General features: G+C 39.0%; 1 protein-coding gene across 7 annotated transcripts in view; it reads right to left on the bottom strand.

Moving 5' to 3' along the window:
* Positions 1-19,501, bottom strand: part of POLQ (DNA polymerase theta) — a 105,915-nt gene that overhangs the window by 60,895 nt on the left and 25,519 nt on the right. For all 7 annotated transcript variants that reach the window (XM_015129970.3, XM_015129971.3, XM_077993847.1 and 4 more), the window contains 4 exons: positions 18,504-18,716; positions 11,289-11,431; positions 9,829-10,033; positions 9,355-9,497 (listed from right to left, as the gene is read on the bottom strand). In XM_015129970.3, coding sequence (XP_014985456.3) covers positions 9,355-9,497; positions 9,829-10,033; positions 11,289-11,431; positions 18,504-18,716 — 704 coding nt within the window. The remainder of the gene's footprint in view (positions 1-9,354; positions 9,498-9,828; positions 10,034-11,288; positions 11,432-18,503; positions 18,717-19,501) is intronic.

Raw genomic sequence — 19,501 nt, 5'->3', positions numbered from 1 at the left:
GGGCAACAGAGCAAAAACCTGTCTCCAAAAAAAAAAAAAGTGCAATAACTAAAATGGGGTTTACTATGTTGCCCAGGTTGGTCTTGAACTCTTAAACTCAAATAACGCTCCTGCCTTGGCCTTCCAAAGTGCTAGGATTAAAGGTGTGAGCCACCGAACCTGGACCTAAAATGGATAATTTACTAGAGAGATCAACAAGATATCCAAGCTGGCATAAGAAAGAATCAGCAAACATGAATAGATTAATAATGACTATGCAATCTGAAAGAGGGAGAAGAGAAAGCAGAAAAAATGAACAGAGCCTTAAAGGAATATGAGAAACATTAAGTATACCGACATATGCATAATGAGTACCAGGAGAAGACACAAAGGAAAAGGAAAATCATCTGAAGAATTTATGGCTGAAAGTATTCCAAATTTGATGGAAAACATTAACCTACATATCCAAGACACTCAGTTAACTCCAAGCAGGATACATACAAAGACATCCACACAAAGACGCATCACAGTCAAAACATTAAAGCTAAAGAAAAAAAATCTTGAAAACAGCAAGTCATCGTGTATAAGAGAAACCTGATAAGATTAACAGCTAACTTCTCAACAGAAAAAAGAAAGCCAGAAAATGCAGTGAGATGACATATCAAACCACTCAAAGAAAAAAAAAAAATCTGTCAACTAAACATTGTTTTTTCTTTTGAAACAGGGTCTGGCTCTGTCACTCTGGCTGGAGTGCAGTGGCACAATCTCAGCTCACTGCAACGTCTACCTCCTGGGCTGAAGCCATCCCCCCACCTCAGCTTCCCAGGTAGCTGAGACTATAGGTGCATACCACCACACCTGGCTAATTTTTGTATTTTTCTGGTAAAGACGGAGTTTCACCGTGTTGCTGGTCTCAAACTCCTAGGCTCAAGCCATCTACCTGCCTCAGCCTCCCAAAGTGCTGGGATTACAGGCATGAGTCACCATGCCCAGCCTCAACTAAGAATCTTATATAAAGGAGAGTTATTTTTCAAAAATAAAAATATAACAGAAACATTCCCAGATAAACAAAACCTGAGAAAATTTTGCTAGCAAATCCATTTTATAAGAAATACTAAGGCCGGGCGCGGTGGCTCACGCCTGTAATCCCAGCACTTTGGGAGGCCGAGGCGGGCGGATCACGAGGTCAGGAGATCGAGACCATCCTGGCTAACACGGTGAAACCCCATCTCTACTAAAAATACAAAAGTGGTGCGCGCCTGTAGTCCCAGCTATTCGGAGGCTGAGGCAGGAGAATGGCGTAAACCCGGGAGGCGGAGCTTGCAGTCAACCGAGATCGCGCCACTGCACTCCAGCCTGGGCGACAAAGCGAGACTCCGTCTCAAAAAAAAAAAAAAAAAGAAAAGAAAAGAAATACTATACTAGCCAGGCGCAGCGGCTCACGCCTGTAATCCCAGAATTTTGGGAGGCTGGGTGGGCAGGAGGGTGGAGGCTGGATCACTCGAGGTCAGGAGTTCAAGACTAGCCTGGTCAACATGGCAAAACCCTGTCTCTACTAAAAATACAAAAAAAAATTAGCCAGAAGTGGTGGTGCATTCCTGTAATCCCAGGGACTCAGGAGACTGAGGCACGAGAATTGCTTGAACCTGGGAGGCAGAGGTTACAGTGAGCAGAGACTGCACCACTGCACCACTGTACACCAGCCTAGGCAACAGAATGAGACTCTGTCTCCAGAAAAAAAAGAAGAAACAAAGAAATACTAAAGAAAGCTCTTCAGCTTGAAAGAAACTCACCCAAAACCATATTTCAATTCCAAACAAAAAAATCAAAGAGCATCAACAAAGGAAATTATGTGGGTACATATAAAAACAGTATCATTACATATTTCTCTTTTCTTCTGAGTGATTTAAAAGGCAATTTATAAAACAATATGCATATAATTGTACTGTATTGGGTTTGTTTGTTTGTTTGAGACACAGTCTCACTCTGTTGCCCAGGCTGGAGTGCAGTGGCACAATCTCAGCTCACTGCAACCTCTACCTCCCAGGTTCAAGTGATTCTCATGCCTCAGCCTCCTGAGTAGCTAGAATTATAGATATGCACCACCACACCCAGCTCATTTTTATATATTTAGTAAAGATGGGGCTTCACCATGATGGCCAGGCTGGTCTTGAACTCCTGACCTCAAGTGGTCCACCCGCCTCAGCCTACCAAAGTGCTGAGATTACAGGCATGAGCCACCACGCCCTGCCAATATGCATATAATTGTATTGTTGGGCCCATAACATATAAAAATCACAATATATTTGACAGTATCAGCCCACAGGAGGCAGGTGAAAGCAAAGCTGTACCGAACTAAGGAAATGACAAGAGATGGTGTCCCAAATCCATAGAAATAAATGAAGAAAAAAAACAATCATAAATAAGAACGTTAATGAAGCAAACTCTGTAAATGTATATTTGCTCTCCTTTCTTCTCTCAGCTTCTCTAAAAACATTGAATTACATAAAATACTAAGTATAACAACGTACTATTAGGTTTGCAACACATAATGATGCCATAAGTACAACAATGGCACAAAAAAAGGAATCAAAATAGAGTTATTTAAGAATACTTCTTTATCTCACTGCAATTAAGTTAGTATAAATTTTCAGCTGTACCTGATAATCCCTTGAGTAACCATAAAAAAAAAAAAAAGAGAGCAAAAAATATAGAGATAAACGTACAAAATTAAAATGTCATACAATTTTGTGCTGCATAGTCACATTTTGGTCAATGACAAACTGCATATATGACAGTAGTCCCGTTAGATTATAATGGAGCTGAAAAATTAATATTGCCTAGTGACATCATAGTCATCAAAACGTCTAACATGTTGCATTACCTTTTCTATGTTTAGAAATGTCTAGATACACAAATACTTACCATTGTATTACAACTGCCTACAGTATTCAGTAGAGTAACATGCCAAACAAGTTTGTAGCCTAGCAGCAGTTAGGTTATACCATATATCCTAGGTGTGCAGCAGGCCATAACATCTAAATTTGTGTGAGTACACTCTGTAATATTCACACAAGAACAAAATTGCCTAAAGATGCAATTCTCAGAATGTATCACTGTCCTTAAGCGATAATGACTATACTAAAAAATAATCCCTTCATTCAAAAAAGAGCCGTAAAAGAGGTACAGGGGAACAAATTCTCTGAGAATACCGACCGTAGTTGAAAACTTCAATACCTGACTTTCAACAATGAATAGAACTACTAAGAAAATCAAAAGGAAATAGAAGACTAAAACAACACTTTAAGTCAATTAGACCTAAGAGACATCTATAGAACTCCACCAAACCATAGCAAAATGTATAGCTGTCTCTTATTATCTGTGGGGGACTGGTTCCAGGACCTCCTGCAGATAACAAAATCCATGGATGCTCAAGTCTCTGATATAAAATGATAGTGTCTATATATAACCTAGACACATCCTGCCATATACAGAGTAATCATCTAGAGTAATTATAATACCTAATACCACATAAATACTAGGTAAATAGCTGATAAACTGTATTATTTAGGGAATAATGACAAAAGAAACTATAAGTTCAGTACAGAAAAAAAATTTTTTGAGATAGTCTCACTCTGTCACCCAGGCTGGAGTGCAATGGCGTGATCTCGGCTCACTGCAACCTCTGCTTCCCAGGTTCAAGTGATTCTTCTGCCTCAGCCTGGCTGGGGCCTGCTCCCAGTCAATACTTATGACTCCCAAGTAGCTGGACTCCACGCCCAGCTAATTTTTGTATTTTGTAACTTTGTATTTTTAGTACAGACAGGGTTTCACCATGTTGGTCAGGCTGGTCTCAAACTCCTGACCTCAGATGATCCGCTGAAAGAAAGAAAAGAAAGAAAGAAGGAAAGAAAAAGAAAGAAGAAGGAAAGGAAAGGAAAGGAGAAAAGAAAAGAAAGAGAAAAAGAAAAGAAAACAAAATTGAAAACTATTTAGCTGGACTGATCAAGAAATGGTGCAGGACGATTCAAATTACTAAAATCAGGAATGAAAGAGGAACCACCCCCATCATCCTTACATAAATAAAAAGGATTAGAAGGGAATACTATGAACAACTAAATGCCAACAAATTAGATAATCTATGTGGACTATTTTCTGGAAATACACAAACTACCAAAACTGATTGAAGAACAAATAGAAACTCTGAATAGTTATAATAAGTAAAAAGATTAAATTCATCATCAAAACATTTACTCCAAAGTAAAGCACAGGCCCAGGTGGCTTGACTGGTGAAATTCACCAAACATTTAAATAACAATTAACAGCAATCTTTAACAAATTCTTCAAAAAAACAAACAAACAAACAAAAAAAACAGAAGAGGAAGAAATATATCCTAACTCATACTGTGCAGTTAATATTACTCCAAAACCACACAAAGACATCACGAGAAAAGAGAACTACAGGTCAATGTATCTTATGACGAAAATACTAGCAAACCAAATAAAATACTAGCAAACCAAATCCAGCAACATAAAAAGGATTATACAACCTAACCAAGTCAGATACTGTCTTTTGGAATGGAAGTATTTATCCAATGCCTATACCCCCATTGCATCTTGGGAGTAACTAACTTAGCTTTTGTTATTTCACAGCCTCATCGGTGAAAAGCACTAGCCTTCTTTCAGATGAGACTTTGGACTTTTGAGTTAATGATGCAATGAGTTAAGACTTTGGGGGACTGTTGGGAAGGGATGGTTGTATCTTGGAATATGAGAAGGTCATGAGATTTAGGGGCAGGGTGGATTTATATAGTTTAGATATGTGTCCCCACCGAATTTGATGTTGAAATGTAATCTTCAATGCTGGAGATGGGGCCTGGTAGCAGGTGATTGGATCATGAAGACCGTTTCTTATGGTTTAACACCATCCCCCTTGGTGCTGTCATTGCAACAGTGAGTTCTTGTGAGATCTGGTTGTTTAAAAGTGAGTGGCACCTCCCACCTCTCTCTCACTCTCTTTCTCTTGCTCTGGCCATATAAGATGTGCCTATTTCCCCTTTACTTTCTGCCATGATTGGAAGCTTTCTGAGGCCTCCCAGAAGTAGAAGCCACTGTGCTTCCTGTACAGCCTGCAGAATCATGAGCCAATTAAACTTCTCTTCTTTATAAATTATCCAGTCTCCATAATTTCTTTACAGCAGTGTGAGAATGGACTAATACAGTAAGCCAAAAAGAATAGCTATGAACACTGAAAAAGCAGAGCAATGAAGGGAAACTTGCCCTACCAGAAAGTTTTTAATTAAAACAGAGCCACTGGCACAAAAATCAGTCAAACTGGTCTTTTGTCAGACCAAGAAGTGAAACAGAAATATACACAATGACAAATGGAATTAGAAATGTACCCAAATACAAATGGAAATACAGAAGATAAAAGTTGCCATCTTGAGTCATTACATAAATTAATTTTTTAATAAATGATGCTGAGATTACAGATAGCCATTATGAAAAAAACATGAAACTGAAGAACCATATGCTAGAATACACTCCAAATGAAGCAGAGCTCAAAATAGGGGGAGGCCAGGCACAGTGGCTCACACCTGTAATCCCAGCACTTTGGGAGGCCGAGGCAGGTGGATCACCTGAGGTTGGAAGTTCAAGACCAGCCTGACCAACATGGAGAAACCCCATCTCTACTAAAAAAAAAAAATAGGAAATTAGCCAGGCATGATGGCTCATGCCTGTAATCCCAGCTACTCAGGAGGTTGAGGCAAGAGAATCGCTTGAACCCAGGAGGCGGAGGTTGCGGTGAGCCAAGATTGCACCTTGCACTCCAGCCTGGGCGACAAGAGCAAAACTCCATCTCAAAAAAAAAAAAAAAAATAGGGGGACCACAACTGTACAATTACTTGAAGAAAATGTGGGTGAATTCCTTAATAATCTCAGAGCAAAAAAAAGTTCTCACTAATTCGAAAGTTCATAAATTCAACTGCATTTTTTAAAAAATGCTAGATAAAACATACGATAGGCAAAGTCAAAAGACAAGTGAAAAACCAAGAGGAAAATCCTTCTACTTACACCACAAAGCACCAATCTCCCTAATATATAAAAAACCTTTAAAACTAAAAACAAAACAAAAACAAACAAACAAACACCACACACAACAGAACAATGAGCAAAAGACATGGACAATTCACTGGGGAGGGAGGTGGGGAATCCTCCCATTAGCAATCACTCCCCATTTTCGTCCAGCCTCCTCACACTCCCCCAGCCCTGGGTAACTACTAAGGCACTAAATGTACTTTTTGTTTCTATGGACTGCCATTCTGGACATTTTATATAAATGGGGGAAAATGTTCAAATTTACTCATAATGTAAAAAAATGTAAACTAAAACTACACTCAAAAATACAAAAGCTTAACAATATTCTCACTACTTGCGAGGCCGTGAAAAAACAACTACTCTCATATATCACTGGTAAAACAGGAAAATGATACAAACTCTACAGAGATCAACTTTGCAAAACCAAAATCACTTATGGTTTTTCATCTTACCCAGCAGTTGCACTTCCGGGAGTCTTTCCTAAAGATACACCTCCATAAAACTAAATACTGTGTGTACCACATTATTTACTGCAGCATAATTTGCCACAACAAAATATTGAAAACAATCCAAATGTCCATCAATACGGAACTGATAGACTAAACAACAGTACATCCACCTACACAACAGAATTATAGTTATAAAAAAGATTAAAAAATGAGTTCATATGAAGTGATTTCCAAGATACACTATTAAGAAGAAAAAGGTATAGAATAATGTATACAGCATGCTACCCTCTGTATAAAAAAGGTGAAGAATATGTATGACAATTTTTGTAAACTTAAAAAAAGAGAAGAGATACATCAAAAAATGAATGAAAACAGTCATCTATGAAAGGTGGGTAGAAAAGGTGTGGAAGGGATGGTCATAGGAGTCAGACTTCTCTGACTATTCTTGTTTATATAGTTCTGACTTTTGAATCACAGAAATATTTTATATATTCAAAATCTAAAATAGTACATGCAAATACTAAATGTTTTGTCTAACTTAAAACATAAACGTATTTTAACTGCCAGTGCTTTGAGCTAGGGGTCAAGGCCTTTTGAGCACGAGTCTGTTGATTAGAATTTACCATGGCTTTCTTAAACCATAACCACAATACATTGTTTAAGAAATCCAGTTTTTGTTCTGTAACGTGAAGTTAGAAATTAAAGATAATTGCTGGCCGGGTGCGATGGCTCACACTTGTAATCCCAGCACTTTGGGAGGGCGAGGACGGTGGATCACTTGAGGTCAGGACTTCAAGACCAGCCTGGCCAACAAGGTAAAACCCTGTCTCTACTAAAAATACAAAAATTAGCCAGGTGTGGTGGCATGCACCTGTAGTCCCAGCTACACAGGAGGCTAAGGCAGAAGAATCGCTTGAACCTGGGAGGCAGAGGTTGCAATGAGCCAAGACTGTGCCACTGCACTCCAGCCTGGGCAACAGAGTGAGACTCTACTAAAAAAAAAAAAAAAAAATTAGAAATTAAAGATCATTGCAAAATAAACTTTCAGCAGTGTCCTTTTGGTTTTTCCCCTGTCTAAATTCCTGTAACTTTTTCTCAGAGCTTTCAGTTATCTCACTTATATTTTTTTGTTTGTTTTTAAGAGACGAGGTTTCTTGCTGTCACCAAGGCTGGAGCATGGTGGTGCGATCATAGCTCACTATAACCTAGAACTCCTGGGTTCGAGTGATTCTCCTGTCTCAGCCTTGTAAGTAGCTGGAATTACCAGCATGCACCACCACACACAACTAATCTTTAATTTTTTTTTTTTTTTGGTAGCAACAGATTCTTGCTCTGTTGCCCATGCTGGTCTCAAATTCCTGGCCTCAGGTGATCCTTCTGCCTCAGCCTAATTTTCTCAGAAGCAAACTGACATGAACAAGTTTGGGAACACAACTAACTCTTGAAGGGCATGCAACTCGAATGGTGAGAGAAGTACACAAGACCACTAACCACAAACATTCAGCATAATAACACTGCCAACAGTCTTCATATTTTAGAGAGGGAACAGGAGTAGGAATAGTTAGGTAATTTGGCAAATGACTTACATAATGTTTATGGGAGAATTTACTAGAAACAATAGATAATGTTATTAAATATTTATTCAGATACCAAATATTCATCAAAGACTATCAGCCCTGAGGTGGGAATTATTATCTCCATTTTACAAATGAGGAAATGAAATCTTAAGAGAGGTTAAGTACTTACCCAAGGTTGTACGATTACTAAGTGATGAGGCCAAAAGTTGAACTAAGGCAGTCTGACCCTAAAGCCCACAATCTTAGCCACTGTATAATAAATGAGACTTATTTTTAAGGCCATGATAGATGACCGGTGAAACCTGCTTTGAGATTCCTCCCAGTCACATTCTTGGGCACAGACCTTTGAACCTATCATGCATTATGCGAGTTTGTAAGAAAAGAAAATTGGCACTGTCTAGATATTTCCGCTCTGCTCACTACATAGTGTTTTTTATTGAAACACATTTCCTGATCAGCCCCCTTCATTCTAATGAGACTTTCAATTTTACTAACCTCCCCCTATCATTTGCTTATCAAAATGCATGCATCTGCTCTTAACTGACAAAATTAATTCTTTCTGATCAGGTTCTTGCCAGAGAATATGACCAACACTATCCAATTCTTATTAATATCTTTGTTATACAAAACAATATTCACAGAGCACTGTCTAATGTAAACAAACTTCTAAATCCCTTATGGCATTTATTATAGAGATTTTTATCAACAATGTTAAGTTCCAAAGTATCCTTTTAGGACTAAATTTCTCTTAGGCAGGGAAATGCAATGTTTTTCCTAAACTTGGTTTGTCTTTTATCTTATGAATATTAACACTAATCAAGCTTCCCTCTTTCTTTTAGTTGCTAGAAAACCCAGAATCAAAGTTGACAACAGCATTGGACATGACTTAATGGCATGCATATTTGTGTACTGACCTTTGCTTGAGTTTTACATCATGATCTTATCTTTAATTTTCTGATATTACATTTTCCTTTGCTGTTCTTTTATACATTGTAAAATATATATTTTTTATAAACCAACTCAAATATTTTTTGAAAGGAGGCTGGAGAAAATAAATTTAAAAGTAACTAGAACAATTTAGATTATTACTTTAAAACAATTCTCTTCTTACCTTTTCTCTATTCTCACCAGTACTAACCTATGCATGGAAAACAGACAAGATGTTCTGTCAGGGTATCATTGATGTTCAGAATTATATATCTATTTTTTCTCCCTATTTTCACAAATATAATCGTTAAAACAGAACTTACCAGATAGAGAATATGAAGATCATTCTCTAAAACAAAGCCCTTCATTGCTCTTTGCAGGTCAGCAAAAATATCTAAAGTATCAGCTGGAGAAAGTGAAGAAGAAAGAGTAGCCGAACCAAGATGTGTTGGATGATACACCTTTCCTGGTTTAGGGTTAGGGTGAGGAAACAGAGGAACAAACACTCAAAATAAAACAAAATACTATCTTTCTGTATTCCAAAGCTAACCCTCCCGGCTGATAAATTTTACAAATAGTACTTTATCCAGTGCATGAAAATGTATGAGCAGGCTCTATAATAATGGTCTGAAGTTGCTAAATACAATACTGATTTACTAAAAATGAGTTGATATGCTGCTCAAAATATCAAGTTCCTTTTATACTACATGAAAAGACAATTTCCATTTACTGAGCGGTCATACACCCTCACTAAAGATGAAAAAGTGAGTAAACTGCAACTGAGAAGTCACACTTACCTTCTGTTCCATCACTGGCTTCTGTACTCTGGATGAATTCATTTTCTAGCAGCCACATCACGCAGGCCTCAATTGCTCCAAGCTGAACAGACTCTTGATTTCTCTGAATTCCTTGCTTCCCTTCTTTCATACTTGCAGCCAAAAATGTGCAGGCAGCATAAGTATGCATATCTTGTGATGTACTTGCCACTCCACCAACTATTATCTGAAAGAAGATATTTGAAAATTTCTGTAACTTTTTAATAAAACAAGCAAGCCGCCAGGAGCGGTGGCTCACGCCTGTAATCCCAACACTTTGGGAGGCCAAGGCGGGCAGATCACGAGGTCAGGAGATCCAGACCATCCTGGTTAACACAGTGAAACCCTGTCTCTACTAAAAATACAAAAAAGTAGCCAGGCGTGGTGGCGGGCGCCTGTAGTCCCAGCAACTTGGGAGGCTGAGGCAGGAGAATGGCGTGAACCCGGGAGGCGGAGCTTGCAGTGAGCCGAGATGGCACCACTGCACTCCAGCCTGGGAGACAGAGTGAGACTCCATCTCAAATAAATAAATAAATAAATAAAACAAAACATGCAAGCCCTCTGAATATAAAATAAAGAAAGCTATTTCATTCTCATTTTTTAAAATGTTCTTAGAATCTTAATGTAGAGATTTTTTATTAACTTTCTCATCACCACTCACTGTAACTGTTGATAACACCTGATGACAACAGAAAAGTTCTCCTTAAAGTAGATAAAATATTTTCTTATAAAGAAAAACAAATGGGCCAGGCATGGTGGCTCACGCCTATAATCCCAGCACTTTGGGAGGCCAAGGTGGGAAGATCAGAAGGTCAGGAGATTGAGATCATCCTGGCCAACATGGCGAAACCCCGCCTCTACTAAAAATACAAAAATTAGCTGGGTGTGGTGGCAGGCACCTGTAGTCCCAGCTACTCAGGAGGCTGAGGCACGAGAATCCCTTGAACCCAGGAGCCAGAGGTTGCAGTGAGCTGAGATGGCGCCACTGCACTCCAGCCTGACAACAGAGCGAGACTCCATCTCAAAAAAAAAAAAAACAAAAAAAACATAAAGCACCAGGCACAGTGGCTCACACCTGTAATCCCAGCACTTTGGGAGGCCAAGGTGGGCAGATCACCTGAAGGCTGGTTCAAGACCAGCCTGGGCAACATGGTGAAATCCCATCTCTATTAAAAGTACAAAAATTAGCCGGGGATGGTGGTGTGTGCCTGTAATCCCAGCTACTTGGGAGGCTGAGGCAGGAGAATTTCTTGAACCCAGGAGGCAGAGGTTGCAGTGAGCTGAGATCATGCCATTGCACTCCAGCCTGGGTGACAGAGTGAGACTCTGTCCCAAAAATAAATTTAAAAAAGAAATAAACCTAAGAGTTTCATATACTAATATTTTACCACTTTAATTTAGGCATAAAAGAGCAAATGGTAATTTAGCAAACTCTCTCTTACCTCCAGAATAGCTCGTATCATGCTGGCAGTTACTTCTTCTCCTTCTCGTCTTTGCAGACAGCTGCGAACAGGCTTTAGAGAACCCTGAAGGAGAGCTATCCCTTTTGATTTCTCAGAGTTCTTACAAATTAAGATACTCTCGCCTATAACCAAAAGATATGCATTTGCAAAATCCCAATATAGTTCCATAAGATATCTGCTAAAGAGATTTTAAGTTGATTTACTTTGCTTAAAAGGAGACAAGAGATGATAGTGGTTGTTATGGTAAAAAAATTATGGCTATTTTTTTGAACTCTGGACACAAGGGGATCAGAATATGCTACTCCAAACTATGCCACTTTGGCATAAGGATTATTTTGAGCTGAAGGCCTTTGGGAGGCAGCAAACACAGAAAGAACTCTTTGTCCTCTGTCCTCTCCCTACCTGCCTAAAAGCAAGAATAAATTTTTCCCTTTGTGATGATGTTTTCCCTCCCCTCTCCCATACAACACAACAACCCTTACTTATCACTGGAGACAGATCAGCACTGAGATGCGTCTGCACAAACAAACTCTACCTACTAAAATAACTTCTATCTTCCATCAGTTTCCCCCACATACTTACCTTCTCACTATTTGTTGCCCCTAAAAGCCCAGATACCTTTTCCTTTTTCTTGTCACTTCTCCACAATTTACTGTCCATTGTTAAAATGTTATATAAGACCCCAGGTTTTAACAGTTTCTCAGGTCTTCAATCCTTTTCTATAAAGGCTTCCATGTACATAAAAATTAAAAGATTAGCATCAAATAAAGTTTAAATGCCTTGTCTCCTGTTAATCTGTCTGTTAATGTAATCAGCAGGTCCCAACTGCAGAACCCAAGAAAGTAAAGGAAAAGTCTTTTTCTTCCCCTACAGGATTAACCATTATTATTGAACAATGAAGTAATTAATAGAGGTACTTTCAAACCTATAAAGTAAAATGCAAATGTAAATTGTTACCAGTTATATGATAAAAAAAATTCAAAAATACTTGTAGATACCCAAAATACTTGTAGATACCCAGAATTAGGAAATATTACAACATTTACTAATCTAAATGCTTTATTGTGACAACCAAATGAACAAAAATACATGAGAGCACTTATATGTTAAAGCTGTATACAACTATACGATTTGAACAAACTATCATTGCAACAATTATGACTAGAGAGAATCATAATTTTTCTTCAAAAATGAATCCAATACTGTGGGAAAGAAAACAGGTAAGAGGTTCAAAAACACAAATGAAGAATACTATTTTTTCTTAATAAAAATAAAACTGGCACAATGCTGGAATATCCTTACCACCCCAGCAAAGAGAAGGTACAGATTATCCTTCCCAACTGCCAAACTGAGAATCAAAATAGGACAAAGTAAAGGGATTATAAACTCGATGATCACTGGCTATTTATCCCATAAATGATTATAAAGATAGGCACCATTAAAAAATCAAAACAGCCAGGCAACCAACATGGTAAAAAAACAAAACAGCCAGCCTAACCAACATGGTGAAACCCCATCTCTACTAAAAATACAAAATTAGCCAGGCATGATGACCCATTCCTGTAATCTCAGCTACTTGGAAGGCTGAGGCAGGAGAATCGCTTGAGCCCTTGAGGTAGAGGTTGCAGTGAGCCAAGATTGCACCACTGCACTCCAGCCTGGGCAACAAGAGTGAAACTTCACCTCAAAAAAAAAAAAGCAGGGGGGCCAGGCGTGGTGGCTCATGCCTATAATCCCAGCACTATGGGAGGCCAAGGTGGGCGGATCACCTGAGGTCAGCAGTTCAAGACCAGCCTAACCAACATGGTGAAACCCTATCTCTACTAAAAAATGCAAAATTAGCCGGACATGATGGCACATTCCTATAATCTCAGCTACTTGAGAGGCTGAGGCAGTAAAATTGCTTGAACCCAGGAGGTGGAGATTGCAGTGAACTGAGATTGCACCATTGAACTGCAGCCTGGGCAACAAGAGCAAAATTCCATGTCTAAAAAAAAACAAACAACAATAACCAAAAAAAAAAAAAAAAAACCCAAAACTTGGGAAAAAGTCTGAAACTTATGCATGGACCACAAAACCGAATAAAAATTGCAAGATCTAGTATGACAAACTATCTCACTTTGACCTCATCACCCGTTCCACTCCCCTAAGTCAGCATAGTACTACACAGAAAGGAATCCCCAGGGCTCATAGCTTCTACATTGGGAAAAGAGAACCAGAGAACATATAGCTTCCCTAGCATTTCAAGAGGCTTCCCAAGAAGCCAACTCTATTCTCACCTCACAGAGAACATGCTGGGTAACAGCACAGCTAGATCACCTGGGGTCAGGCAGAAGCAAAGCAAGGAGGCAGAGCTCATGGCAACCGGCATGCAGATCTTGGTGGTAGCTCTGTGTACCTGCCAGTGGTGGTGCCAATCAGAGGTACCAGCTAACAGTGTAGCCCACCACAAAGCCAAACTGATCACTTCCAGATGTGGTAGGAAATTCTACCTGGCTTGAATCTTTAGATGGTCAGCCTCTAGGCCCAGCGTCAAACCTCATGAAGACCCTGCCCAGGAAGGGAGATGACCATCACAGTGCATTTTGGAAAGGAGCAGGGGCTAGTTCTGCCAAACCTGGGGTTTTAAACAGTGCTCAGCTCAGCCTCAAGGACCTGCCCCAGGTGGAAGATGCCTATCATAGTGTATTTTTGCAAAGTGCAGGGACTAGTTCTGCCATACGGGTGGAAGTTTAAACAGCCCTCAGTTCAGTCTCAAAGCCCATTCCAAGTCCCCACCTAGGCAGGGAGGCAAACCTCAGATATGCACTTATTTTATTTTATTTTTAGAGGGGGGATCTCTGTCGCTCACACTGGAGTGCAGTGGCATGATCATAACTCACTGAAGCCTCAAACTCCTGGGCTCAAGCGATCCTCCCATCTCAGCTTCCCAAGTCACTGGGATACAGGCATGAGCCACCATGCTCAATCATGCATTTCCACTGAGCATAGCAGCTGGTCCACTGGTCCAGAATAGCAACTCCACCTAACCTCGGGGCCCAGCCTGCAACACTATCCAAGTGCAGATCTCAAATAGGGGTACCACCTGGCCAAGGAATACACTCTGGGGCCCAGCCAAGAGGTGACTGCAATGCCAAACGAGCAACTCTGCCTGATTGTAGAGCTCAGCTAGTGGGTTCACCTGATAGCAGAACCCAGCCAGCAGTCCCACCCAAACTCAGAGCAAAGGCAGCAGCCCAACTATCTAGAGAAGCCAAAAGCAAGCTTTGTCTGCTCAGGGCTGCTATCAGTTGGCCTATTCAGAATCAAAGGCTAGACAACTGAAGTTCTATCCCTGTCAAAGAACACCTATAAAAGCCAGAGATAGCTGTCTCCTCAAATGTGCAGATACCAACACAAGAACACAGATTACAAAGAACCAGGAAGCCAAGATACCTTCAAAAGAAACTAACAAAGTTCCAACAATGAACCCTAAAGAAATGAAGATCTGTGAAATGAGAAAGAAACCAGAATAATTCTCCTAAGAAAGTCCAACGAACTACAAAGATATATGGATAAAAAAATCAAATAAAATTTGGAAAACAATATACAAACAAAACAAGAAGTTTGACAAAGAAATAGAAACAATAAAAAAGAAAGAGAAATCTTAGAGATGAAGAATACAATGACTGAACTGAAAAATGCAATGAAAGCTTTAGCAGCAGGCTTAAATCAAGCAGGAGAGAGAGAGATTAGGGAGTTGGAGGGATGAGAAGATGGTCAAAGAGTACAACGTTTCAGTTAGACAGGAAGAATAAATGATAAGTATTTGGGGGTGATATGTTAATTGGCTTAATTCCATCATTTTGCATTGTATACAGATAGCATCACTGTGTGCCTCATAAATATACACAGTTATAATTTGTCAATATCCAATTTTTAAAAATCACATGAATATAACACCTGGCTTTTGCAATGGCTACAAAACAGCTCAGCTTAAGAAAGAAAACAATCAACTAGCATTAGCAGCAAGATACACAAGCCACTTTGGCCTGTTTAAAGGTCTTTTGCGGCTTTGATTCTTCAACAAAACAAACTGCGCTTTTTCTGAATGGGCAAGGTTTATGAAATGTCCAGATGAACATCAGTATATATGTACAGGTTCCTGCAACCACCTGTCTGGGGAGGACTCATCCACATCACAAGAGGGAAGTCGAAATTATTTAGAATCAAATAATTTATTACTGACTGCTGAACCTGCAAATTGCTATTTTGGCACAAAGCACTATCTTCCTAAGCTGGAAGATTCTAAGTCATCTATGGAAAGACTGAAGTGTCATTTAAATAAAACACCATGTGCTATCCAGGAATATCACTTATAAAATGCACAGAATTTCCAATGATGCTACATGATACAAAAAGCATGACCAAGTATTTAAATCTCCATAGTGAATATAAAACACTATATTCCTATATTCTTGATTAGCTTGAAGTTATGAACAAGTCATATGACATCCTGAAATACAATGATATGCAAGGTCAAAAGCTTGGAAGTCTTTAAGACCTCAGAAATGAACTTATTACGTATATTTTAGTTCTGTTTGAATGTTATCTGATTTAAGGCTTGATAATTATCCCAGGGCACTAACCTTCCAATTGTTCTTTCCCATAATATATACAAGCTAAGAATATAACAAGGCAAATAAGAACTCATCTTATTTCTTATTTCTCCTTATCTTCTACATTAACTAAGAGACCCTCTGTCCCTGAGAGAAGATTATCTGTGTAAAATGGACTTATACTCCATTCCCCAGAGGTCTGAGTCCACTGAGAATTGAGGATGGGCAGAGGTAGGCAAATAGGAATGGGAAGGAAGAATCTCACTCTCTTCCCCCAACTCTTTCTAAGCATATACATATAATCTGCATATTTTGTAGGTAAAGTAAGAGAGAAACAGGATAAACTTATCTGATGTCAGCTGTAGGAAAAATCCAACAAATTGGAAGTTGTTGTTTTTTTTTTTAATCATCAAAATTTTCAGGGCTTAAAAGAAAGGCAGACCAATGCCCTTCAGGGATTGTAAATGAGTCATTTATTATTGGGGCTGAGACTGAAAGCTGTTCCAATAGCCATTCACGTCTTCTTAAGTATTAGTTGAGCACATGGCCACCCAAGCTAAAGATTATATTTCTCAGCCTCTCTTGGGGAATATAACCATGTGAAATGCAACCATGTGAAAGTTGGGGAATGTAGCCATGTGAAAGTTCTGGCCCACTGTACGTGAAGAGAAATACTATGTGCAACTTCTGAGCAGTGGCCTCTTTGCTTCCTTATCTCCCCTTCCTGATGGCTGAAATGCAGATGTGATGAGAGAGACGAGACTAGCCATCTTATACCAAGGATAGAAACTATATTGCTGAAAATGTTAAAACAAAATAGAAGACTAGGTCCCCGACACACTATAGCCGTCATATAAGGCCTAAATTACAGTTACGTCATATAAGGCCTAGAATACAATTTTACTGTTATATGAGAAAGAAATTAATGTCTATCTTGTTAAACACCTATTGTATTGGTTTTTGTTACAGCAGTGAATTTATATTCTAACTAATCCAGTTACCGATAAATTATGGTCAATTTTTAGTATTTGTGGTAGTCATGTTCTATAAACTTGCCACGAACACAGAATACTGAACCCTTGCTGCCAAGGAAGATAGATGATTAGGTTCCTGCAAGCCTCTAGTAAAAACGTTTTCATCACTTAATCAATACAAAACCTTGTTTTATGCATGTTTCTGTTTAAAGATATCTTATTTAATGTATACAGTTGTTTACATTGCGCTCCAGCAAACAGCATTGTAATTCATGCCTACAGAAAACTGATCACATATTTTCTCCATAAGGCACATCACAGCCTTAATGCACTAGGAAACATTAGATAGCATTTCAGTACTTTGCTTGCGGGTCATGTTAAACAGCAAAATCACCCACTAAAAGCACAAAAATGTGAAAAATGTGGCACTAACTAGCCCATTAAAAAGAAGCTTGCTCACAGTATAAGAGCTGAAACAAGAATGCAGAGCTTTGGCTTGTTCAACCGCAGCAGGGAAAGTGTGCTTGGAAAGATTCAAATTTTTCGCAGATCTGCATACATCTGCAAAAGCCCCAGAGGTATTATTTCGGGATTCTGAATAAATTCTGTTAAGATGGAAAATTCAAATATGGAATCCATGAATAATGAGAACTGACATATTTGGGGACTTCATGTGACAAGTCAGTTTATTCTAAAAGTTACTTCCTCAGTGTACTACGCAGGTTCCTCTGCCTAGAATATCCATTTCCTATCCACTTCCTGTATTCTCCTGGATTTCCTGATTTCTTTTCAGTAGCCACAGAACTGTTTGCCTGTGTGTTTTTTTTTTTTTTTGACATATCTAATAAAATATTGGAATCAATTATGTCCTAGGGTAGAAAGATAACAATTATGTCCTAGAGTGGAAAGTGGCAGGGAATGTTCCTCCCAAGGTTCTTTAATGTTAGATGGCTGATAATGATTTAGTTACACATATAACGATACAGCACATTAGAAATAAAGTTTGCTGCCGCTTTGACATTTAATTCAAACAAACCTCTTCCTCACTGCTTAAGACAAAACTTTTGTTTGGATTGCTGGTTAAAAAAAAAAAAAAAATCATAACTTGCTGGTACAAGGTAAGAAAATGAAAAGGTGTTTTTTCAGAGCCAGCACCGATTTCAAGAAAAAAGATGGGATGTCAAGTTCCTATTCCCGAAGTGTGAAGGTGCATCCCACCATCCTTGTCTGATTTCTGAGACCAGTCACCTAAGTTGAACTAACGTCTGTGAAAATTAATTAGTGCTAAAGAGTAGACTATACTTAGAAATTAAAAATCATATTCCAGCTAAGTAATAATAAGTCATCTTGATTTACATAATACTAAATCATTTTATGGTATACAATACAAAAGAAAACCTTAATTCAACATTTGTAGAAAATCAACAGTTGATGATATATATATATGAAAATTATAACTCTTACTCACTATAAATATTAAGTGAATCCAAAATGATGATATGAGTGCACTGGATAATAAAGAAATATAGCATGATGAGAAACAGGTTGCCAGGCACTAGTCAAATTTCAAGTAGACACTGTCCTTCAGCAATGCTGCTACAATTAAATTCAAACTCACTTACCTACTGTGTCCACTCCTTTCCTGCCAGCACGACCAGCCATCTGCTTATAAGTAAGAATATCTAAAGGTCGACCACCAAAAATAGGGGTTCGAATAATCACACGACGTGCAGGTAAATTCACCCCAGAAGAAAGAGTAGAAGTCGCCGCCAAGACCCGAATGAGACCTTGACGGAAGGCTCCTTCAATAATATCTCTCTCTTCTAAAGTAAGACCTAAAAAAAGGATGTTTTTATATATTTATTGATATATAATGAAAATATTATACGTGACCACTTACAAATGGATTTGAGTCTGCTTCAAGCCTCTAAAGATATTTGAAACTATTGTTATGACTGCTGACAAAGGAGTCATCACAGTCTACCTCTTTAACAGTATAATCTGGCCGGGTGCAGTGGCTCATGCCTGTAATTCCAGGACTTTGGGAGGCTGAGGCAGGTGGATCGCTTGAGGTCAGGAGTTCGAGACCAGCCTGGCCAACATGGTGAAACCCCACCTCTACTAAAAATACAAAAATTAGCTGTGTATGGTCATGGGCACCTGTAATCCCAGCTAGTCAGGAGGCTGAGGCAGGAGAATCACCTGAACCTGGGAGGCAGAGTTTGCAATGAGCCGAGATCACATCATTGCACTCCAGCCTGGGCAATAGAGCGAGACTCAGTCTCACAAAACAACAATAACAAAAAAAGAGTAGAATCTGCTGCCCCTAGTATACCTCTATCTTATTTTCTAGACCAGCGGTCCACAAACTTTTCCTGTTCCTGTGGAATAGCAGGTCTCTGCTGTAACTATTCGACCCTGCCACTGTGACATGAAAGCAGCAACAGAACAAATGGGCATGACTGTGTTCCAATAAAACTTTATTTACAAAAACAGATGGTAGGCTAGACTTGACCAGCAGACTATAACTTGCTAATCACTGTTCCAGATAATAAACTCCTTGTGGATAGTGATATGCCTTATTCATCAAGATATCTTCAGGGCCTATGCATCACATTGG

The sequence above is a fragment of the Macaca mulatta genome, chromosome 2 (genome assembly GCF_049350105.2).
Source record: "Macaca mulatta isolate MMU2019108-1 chromosome 2, T2T-MMU8v2.0, whole genome shotgun sequence".
NCBI lineage: Eukaryota > Metazoa > Chordata > Mammalia > Primates > Cercopithecidae > Macaca > Macaca mulatta.
Note: the sequence above shows the minus strand (reverse complement) of the source record. Positions and strands in the feature narration are given on the sequence as shown.